Below are 9,208 nucleotides of genomic sequence, written 5' to 3' on the forward strand. Positions count from 1 at the left end.
AGAAAAAATTCCTAAAAGCCGAAGTCGCTGTTCGGAGTTTCCGCAAAGAAACAAACTGAAAAGATCAATAGAAAAAAATAGAACAAAGCCGAAGGCGCTGATCGCAGTGTACGCAAATATTTTAAAATTTCCGGTAATGATCGTAAGAGTTTGCCAAAGTCGCTGATTATGATACAGTTTCCACAAACATTTTAAAAGGGTTAGAGTTAGGAAAAGATCAAGTGAAAAAATTAAAAAAACCGAAGTCGCTGATCGGAGTTTTCGCAAACAAACAAACTGAAAAGATGGATAGAAAAAAAAATAGAACAAAGCCTAAGTCACTGACCGCAGTTTCTGTTTTTCCACAGTTTCCGCAAACATTTTAAAATTTCTGGTAATGATCCTAAGAGTTTTCCGAAGTCGCTCATCGCAGTTTCCGTAAACATTTTAAAAGGGTTAGAGTTGAGATTGAAGTTTCCGCAAACATTTTAAAATTTCCGGTAATGATCCTGAGAGTTTTTGTTGGTTTGCGGAAACTACGATCAGCGACTTCGGCATTGTGCTATTTTTTTCTCGATCTTTTCAGAGGGAAAATTTTAAAATGTTTGCGGAAACTGCAATCAGCGACTTCGGCTTTTTTAATTTTTTCTCTCGATCTTTTCAGGGTATGAACTAGGTTGCATCCTTTGGAGTCAAGGTCCAGTAAGGAGACAACTCTACAACAAAATTTCACTCCATCCATGTGACCGGCTGTCAGGAAATGTCAAGTTCTTGAGGTAATTTTGAGTTAACTATTACTATGTTTGTTATAAAGTATGTAAGTTGGGGAGTAGCATCCTTGAGAAATTGTTTTTCATACAATTTAGAATGTCTGCCAGCTAAGCCTATTACATAATACATATTATTTGCTGGCATAGGTGTAGCCAGGGGGCGAAAAAAGGCCATGGCCTCTCCTAAATTTTCAAAGTTTGGATTCTGAAGTTGAGCCTTTGGTTTAAAATATAATAAAATTTATAGAAATTTTTATCTTTTTCCAAGACATCTGACTATTAACACCCCCAAAACTTGTTTTAGACACACAGAAAGACACCAATAAATGTTGTAAAAACAAATGAACAAAGTATTTTTAAGTCACATTCCGGCTTTGTGTGAAGAGCCTGATAACTTCTCTATAGAGCGTTCTCAACCATGGCCGCAACGACCTGAATGTTTTGCTGAACATATACAAAGAAGCATGTGAAGTACTCGGAGTACAAGAGCTGACAATGCCCAGAATAGTGGAGGTAGCCTACAAGTTTACCGTGCTAATGTCTGTGCTGAATCGGCTTCCCAGTATTTCCCACGTTCGGTATCTGTCCCATAAAGAAAAAGACAAAAATCGCAGCCCCGATTATGACGTAAGTGGTTTTGGCACTGTGATGGTGGAATGACATTTTGATCCCGAGTTGCCACATTGGCGTTTATATCCAACCAAAAAAGATATGTGACAGCTGCGTCCAACTAATTCTAATCTTGTTGAAATCCTATTTCAATTTGTGAAAACTTGGGTAGCTCTAATTCTAATCCTAGCCTAATGTGTAAAAGCTTAAATTACCCTAATTATAATTCTAATCTAATTTCAAAAGACTACAAAAATTCTAGTTGTCCAAGTCTGCTTCCTTAAGCTTGTCAACAAACTGAGACATTTGGCAGACACGGAGTCGGAGAAGCTAAGCTCTTTCCACCAAACCTCCTGTCTTGAAGCGTCTCACTCCGAAAATGCACTATTTTTCATTCCTTGGGATGATTGCCAAGTTATCTGAATACTGTAGCATAGGTTGCTATTTCAAATTAGCTTTTAAGAGTCATGCTGCCAAAATGAGTTTCATTTTTAAAACAATCAGAGGGAAGGCATATCATTGGTAAACATTATTGTTATGGATTTGTCATAATGGATATAATAAACACACCAACAGATAAGTTTTTATTGGCCTGTGAGTGCAAACATCAGTTTGATCCATGTTTTTTTACAGACAACTTGTAGCTGTTATTCATTACAACGAGAATAGCAGCAGGTCTACCGCTGGGTTTCGGATTAGCTATCCGAAAGCATAAGGATTAAGGAAGGAGGCTATTTTCTGAAAAAGATCAAAGAAAACCCCACTTATCGTCAGTTGTCTATACAGCATAATTTTGTAAAATTAACTATGTTCGAAAACTGCTACTTTATAATATGTGGTAGGTAGGATAAGCGCATAGTTGTAGTATATATGTGATTAAGCAATCATGTGTGGTAAAGCGATATGTGTGCACTGTGCAGCAATCATTGCGACTACACTTTATTGATTTAAATAACATTACCTTTTTTAAAGGTCATGTCAAGAGCTTCTTGAAGATTGTATTGTGTGAAAGGGAAACATTGGCAAAATACCGAGAAGAATGGGAGACCATACCTGTTCCCATGCATTTATGCTCAGATTTTTTGCATCCAGATGTTTCTGATGCTTTTGCATCTTATTTTTCATGGTTGTCTAACGAAAACCCGACTTAAATGATGTAACATTGTAGGCTTGTAGCAATACCTAAAAATGGGCAATCAATCCAATCATGTTGTATTATATTCAGTAAATCTATATTGTATTCTGTGTTTTGTTTTTTCAACATGATTGCCAATTTTTAGGTGGACACATTTTGATTCCAAAATAAGTTTGTAGTGAAGTTTGATATAGTGTACTATAAAATGTCTGAATCTGAAGAAAGTTTTGAGTTTGACTCTGAGGAGGAGCGTGTTGATTTTGAAGAACTTTTTCGATCCGGTCAATTGGCACCCTACCAATTTGAACCGGAATACACTGATGCGGAATTAGAGCAACTTGACTGTGCTGATGCTTCAGAAGCTTGTGCCACTGATGATCGAGTTGGAAATACTGATTGGTAAGTGATGTAATTGAGATCATGTTTCTCAGTGAAGTACTAAACACTAAAACAGCGTACTTCCAAACCTTCATGCACTGTGATAAGCAGTAAGCACAGGTAGGTTTATTGCGTTTTGTGTAGTGTTTGCGTTATTTTTGTTTTCATCAACGGTCAGATAAATAACTGCAATGTACTTTTACTATTTATTTATGTACCAAACTGTAAGATACAAGTTTGTACTATCACTGCTGATTGTAATTGCGCCATTGGAATTACCTTTCTCGTTCGAAGGTACCAAGTTTAGTCATGTGGTCTAACGGGAAAGTTTTTGCTAATGTTTATACAAATGGATGTATTACCAGGTGTACGTGTACCTGTTGTGTGACGGTGGAGAAGCAAAGTGAAGCTGTGTGCTGCCGTGAGGTTAAGACAGAGCGCATGCAATCCCTATTGAATGAGAATGGTGGCATGAAGTGTGTTACCCATCACCCAGGGTTTGAAGCAGTGTGCCTCAACCCATGGGTACTTGAGACTGCACATGGCGCTTACATCCAGCAGTATGGACCTGGGGCCGAGCAAGGACCCCAGTACAGGTACTTTGACCGAAATATAGCATAGCCTAGCAACGTTTATTAGCAGGCTATTAAAAAGCAGTCTTGCTTTGAATGTGAAGGAGTTACCGTGACAAGAGCAAATGTAACCAAAAGTTGTTTTTACAGACGCTATAGACACATTGCCCACAGGCAGTTTGTTCAGTGGATATGGGGTCATCTTGGACGTTCAATCCGTGTGCCTCTGCCGTCATGCATCGTTTCTGCCATTCGGTCTAAATTTTCAAGTGATGATAGTACATATGTTGGTTTTAAATATCCTGATTTGAAATAAAAAGTAGTCACAATTCAAAGTCTGCTTTAAGAAAAGCTTTGCCGTGTGCATAGAGAGAGAGTGATTTTTGTACATGTACAGTTACGTATACCAGCATACCTATTAAAAGTCTTGAGGAAATGTTCCTAGTTCTTTATAAACTAATATGGTGCTTGCCTAAAGCAAGTTGCCTTAAGTGTTCCTTTTATCAACTACTAACATGCTTGAAATCGACATTAATACACTAGTTCATTGTATTTGCTGGAACGGCACCATCTCTTACTCTAGCGCCAGATAAACATAGTAGCAGCCGCAAGGGCCCCGCGCTTGGTGCACAACCATTTTTTAGCAAAAAAAAATGTCAAACATACAGTAGTTGGTAATTTTTGGCTTGCAAACTGGAATGGCATAAAGAATAGTTGAAAGATTAAATTACTAGTACCAACGTCTTGTCCTTTCGTAATTAATGTGCACTTTGAAAATCGGTCATTTTCGCTGGAGGCAACTGCCTAAATGACTGCCACGATACTATCCCTAGTTGTTTGAGAGAACATTCGACTGACAACGCGTTTAATATGAGCGGGAAATATGACGCTTGTCAAAAAAAAAATCTTGGTGCTGTTGCAGAATATGTTCCATGCTATGCTCAATCGTTGAATTTAGTGGGTGTATGCGCTGCACAAGTGCGCAATCGTGTCCAGTAACAGTTCAATTCTTTGACTTCGTTGAAAATATCTATTTATTCTTTGCTGCTTCAACACACCGGTGGTCCGTTGTGTTTTGTGCCTCTTTGGCAGGATCCCTACAGACTTTCAGAAACAAATTTGCTAAGTTTGAGTCAGAGGCGCAGAAGCTGACTCAAGTGCCGGATTACTGACCAACAAGCACCAGAAAAATTGTCCGAAATCGAAGGCACGATGAGGATGTAGACAACGGCCGTTCAGTTCCGGATGCAATGGATAATTATCAATCACCTAAAGAGAGATTCCGGGTGGTAGTTTTCCTTGCAGTATTGGACACTGGACAGCCTACAATCTGCGCAGGAGCAACGTCGCAAGGCATACACCGAGCGTCATGGCGAATGCAACTGGTTCAAAAGTGGGTTCATCTCCGCCAATCAGAACCCGAGATAAACGAAATTACGTCATGCATGTGCCTGGCAGATCTATTGCGCCCGACGGAGTGTTAAATATTATTTGCTACTGCACTAAAACACGTTAAAACTGTTGCAAGACTGCCGCAAACAGTCTTTCTGATGTTGGTTTAATCGTAAAACACGGTAAAGTCATTTGGATTTGTGCATATAACTATGGGCCTACGCTCATTCGCAGAAGCGTACCGAAAATACAGATATTTTGTACGTATTGAAAAATTCAAGAGTATGCTACCACATATATCCCCGTACCACATTAAATGGATCCAAGGCATTGTACAGCTTTTGCCAGACAACAATGACTTCTACTGAACATGCCATTCTTATAAAAGCATAACTGTAAACCTTCTTTTTTGGTAAGATAGATATGTGGGCCTAGTTAGGCCTTCAACGAAGCCACACTTGTGTGGTGAAAGCTTCATAATACACTGAATTTCATCAAGTTAGAGCGGTGGCCTTCTCTCTATTTCTTCGATTGGTATTTATCGCACTACGCATCCACTTGCATCACTGGTAAATTCAAACAAAGTTCATTCACGTAGTTTTATTTTCAAATTTTGTCTTGAGCTGACTAAATTAACAAATAAGTTCAAATAAATATAATCGTATCTACAAGCGGTTTTAGAGCAGTGGTTCTCAACTGGGGGTTCTCGAGCATTTGTCATAGGGTCCGTGAAATCTTTGAGTTCGCAACATGATTAACAAATTACAACATTCAAAGATTGTCAGTGCTTTATTTGTTTCCTACAATGATTTTCAAACTGTGCATTGTTTGAAATTTTCAAAGGACGTCACATAAAGGATCGGTTTTCTAACTGAAATAAATTTCATTAAAAGAGTTGCATCTTTTATTATGCTATGTAGCCTATGTTCAACTTAATTTTTTTAGAAAGAAAATTGTTGATCAATTCTTAACTTATAAATAAATAGTCAGCAGTCTAAATTAACTTAATCAGCACTCACAGTTTTACCACGACTATGATTAGGCCTACAACAAAATATTGATTACAAGTAGAAAAAGAGAGCTTCTTTATAAAAGTCGCAAATATTGTATGATCATAAATTTTTGATAAAATTTATAGAAAAACAATAAACTATAGGTTTGCATTATTCAACTTTCATTTCCATTTTAGTTAACAGCACACAAATATACTGTAAGCTGTAAGGTATTTTGATGATGCTGTTTCATAATTTGGCGACTGGCGTCCTTTTCATTACATCATAACAAGTTTTGAAACAGATGCCGCACATAATATATCGGTGAATAGTCCGATACCAAAATATGACGTTAGTGTATAACAAGCTTGTTTTGATATGATGGTCAGAAATAAAAAACAACTGAACTGAAAAAAAAAAAAGCTCGACAAAAAATTCGATTGGTACAGAATTGCAGGCTAACATCTTTTCATGATCACACATGAGATTTTTAACACTTAATTGGACAACAATAGTAGGTTACAACAGTAGGCTACACGACGACAATAGTAAAAAGGTAAAATTAGTCCTTACTTGATTTTACATTTCGAGGGATGAGAAGATAAGGTTCTTAGCGTGCAAATACAATATTACAGTAAAAAAACAAGTATACAGCATTAAACAAAAACAAGATGCCCCTCCAGCGAATAATTGTTTGTTGAGCTTTTATTTGAAGTGCCTCGTGAATTCTAGCTTCAAACTTTAAATGACAATTTCGAATTATTGTAAATAATTTCAATGTAAATTTGATGTTACAACAAATATAGTCTTTTATTGCACTGTGTTTGTTGGTATCTGTTAAACTAAGGTGTGTCCTCATGTAGCCAAGTGCCTTATGGAGTAAGTCATGTTCGTGTCATACGAACAAGTAAATTTATAAACAATGCCGGTATGAAGAGAATAGGGGAACGGAAGATTTCATCTATGACGGAAGATTCCTTTGCACAAACCTTTAAAAATTATTACATATTTTTCGCTGAAATCTTGTAGGAAAGGAAGTTGCATTATTTACATCTATCAGTCATTTTCAGATGTAGGCACTCTATCAACTAGGCCACTTTACTAGTAGTGAATTTGTGGTATGGTCTTTATCTGCGAGAGTTTTGTATGTAAGATTACATTTAATTAAAAAATCAATCTATAAAAAGCAAAGAAAGAATCCAAAGGTTGAAATGTAGATTGTGAAGAAAGAATCCAAAATTAGGAGCAAAATAGTTGGTAGCATGCTGTCAATATTATCAAAAATGAAAAGCCTAGAATGTAGATAGACGCATGTTTAGCAAACGATTTACAAATAGTTTAATTTTTGAAATGTTTGCTGAACATGAGTTTAGAATTTAGGCTTACTCCAATGAAATCTAAAGACATACTCAGAAATTATAATGGTGAAGTCTTGGTGTTGGTCTGCAGGCCACAAAGTTTATTCAACCACAAGAACCCACTCGGTGCAGTTCAGTTTTTCTGACGTTCTTTTTAAAGTTTTGATGCACCTTTGCACTGAACATTGTTTTGAAAAATGTATTTTTTTAAGTTCTTCATTTTCAATATAATTGCACCCAAAGAGTGTGCTATCATCTAGTGTAGCTTTGATTTTTATTTGTGAACTTGTTTCTTTTTATAAAAAAATGTATTGCAATGATTGGTTTGTTTGTTTTTTGTTTTTTTCTGGTTGATTTTGAATCTTTGTCTTCGTACTGGCAAAGCCTTGATAGGATATTCCTGGTAGTTTCGCATACTTGTAGAGGCTCTTGACGCAGGGCAGGTTACCGAGATTGGCAGAGTGAAATTTCCGATTGTTGAAGTGTTGTTGCCGGGGAATTATTCCATCCACTAGGTTCCGCTGAATGAAGAGCAGTCTTGAAATGCGTTGCTCAAGCGCACGCCCCGAAAGTCGAACTTGCGCCGCGTGATCTTGAGCCCGGCGCGTAACCACTGAGCTAACGGGGCGGACAAGGAGGACATTGCATAGACAGAACTTCCTAAAGCTCATTTGTAAAGAATAGATTAACAAGATAAGCTGATAGAGATCAATGTCGGGTAAAACCTTCTACTTTTCAAGGCAGGACGTAGCGCAGGTCGCATGAAAAATGGAAGTAGTAAGGGAAGGCGTGGCAAGTTGTGCAAGTCCCCGTTTGAAAGTAAATAAAGAGCGTAATGAATCTTTAACGCCATTATTATAATATTTTACCTATAATGCCTTTGAAGCACGTGAATCGCAGTTATCAGTTTTTTGGGCAGGTTAGGCTTGATCAACGATATAAGGTGTTTACTGTTTAGGTCTTAAGATCTAAATTCGGATGCAAACGAAATTTTGATTTTTTGGATGCACAGTAGAACTAGTCAAACTTTAGCAGTAGGGGTCAGTAGACATATGATGCAGTTGTATTTTCGCAGGTAGGCTAATATTTTTTCGTACATGTGTGAGTTCTCTTGAAATTTTTTGTTCTAAAAAGTGTGAATGGGGCAAGTATGTGCAATTGATGACGGGGCAAGTTGTGCAATTGTTCCTGTAAACCGCCTTTGTTAATTTACAAATGTTGTAGCCTATTAGCCATTTTTACATAGTTTCAAAGTCTGGAGATAGTGAATGAATGTAAAAATAGCTGATTTGTTAAATTGTCTGTACTTTTTCTGGCCATAATATGTTACTCAACTTACCCCATGGTGCTACACAGCTTGCCCCATCGTGCTGCACAACTTGCGCCGGAAAAATAAGCCAGGGCAAGTTGTGCAATTGTTAGTTAAACTTGAATACAGTGCAAAATAATAAATAAAACCAACCAGTTTTTGTCTTAAAACTTGGCTTATTAGCATGTTTTTGAAATGCAATACTTGAATCTTCGAAAAAAGTTAGTGAAATAAAAAAATTAGATTTAAAAAAAAAACCTGCTCAACTTGCCCCGCCTTCCTCTATAAACGAGAGCTGTTTGAGTCAAAACGCTCAAAAAACAAAAACGTATGTAAAACGCAAATAGTATAAACTTACCCTTGTGCGTTTAAAGCATCCCTTTCATTATTGGGGCACATCTTGATTAGGACATACTTTTCATAAAATTTGTAAGGATCTGGATATTTTCTGCCCATTTGTTTGCAAACTTTAAACAAATTAGCCTACATATAGTATTTTGGGTATAGAAGTTTCTTTTTTTAACCGTAAACAGATATAACTGAGAAACAACATTTAACATTATAAAACAAATAGCAAAGGTTTTCGGCGTGACAGGAAGATTGCCCGTCGGAAAACTGCCACCAGGAAAATTGCCCATCTTTGAATAAGGAATAACTGCGAAAAAAAATCCAGCTGTGAGTCTGTATTGAACCATTGTTCCTCAAATAGTCTAA

The 9,208-nt window shown here is 37.0% G+C and overlaps 1 protein-coding gene across 1 annotated transcript; it reads left to right on the plus strand.

Moving 5' to 3' along the window:
- The first annotated feature begins 2,527 nt into the window (after window positions 1-2,527).
- Window positions 2,528-3,765, plus strand: LOC145771408 (uncharacterized). The gene is made up of 3 exons (XM_082583169.1): window positions 2,528-2,892; window positions 3,237-3,467; window positions 3,594-3,765. The coding sequence occupies exons 1-3, from the start codon at window positions 2,699-2,701 to the stop codon at window positions 3,757-3,759; spliced, it is 591 nt and encodes a 196-aa protein (XP_082439295.1). The 5' UTR covers window positions 2,528-2,698; the 3' UTR covers window positions 3,760-3,765.
- Window positions 3,766-9,208: the final 5,443 nt, after the last annotated feature.

This window comes from Aplidium turbinatum, chromosome 5 (assembly GCF_918807975.1).
Source record: "Aplidium turbinatum chromosome 5, kaAplTurb1.1, whole genome shotgun sequence".
Classification (NCBI taxonomy): domain Eukaryota; kingdom Metazoa; phylum Chordata; class Ascidiacea; order Aplousobranchia; family Polyclinidae; genus Aplidium; species Aplidium turbinatum.

Coding starts and splice junctions, on each gene's coding strand:
- LOC145771408 (XM_082583169.1), top strand. CDS start 2,699: ATGTCTGAATCTGAAGAAAGTTTTGAGTTTGACTCTGAGGAGGAGCGT. Junction 2,893..3,236: donor CGAGTTGGAAATACTGATTG/GTAAGTGATGTA, acceptor ATGTATTACCAG/GTGTACGTGTACCTGTTGTG. Junction 3,468..3,593: donor GAGCAAGGACCCCAGTACAG/GTACTTTGACCG, acceptor TTGTTTTTACAG/ACGCTATAGACACATTGCCC.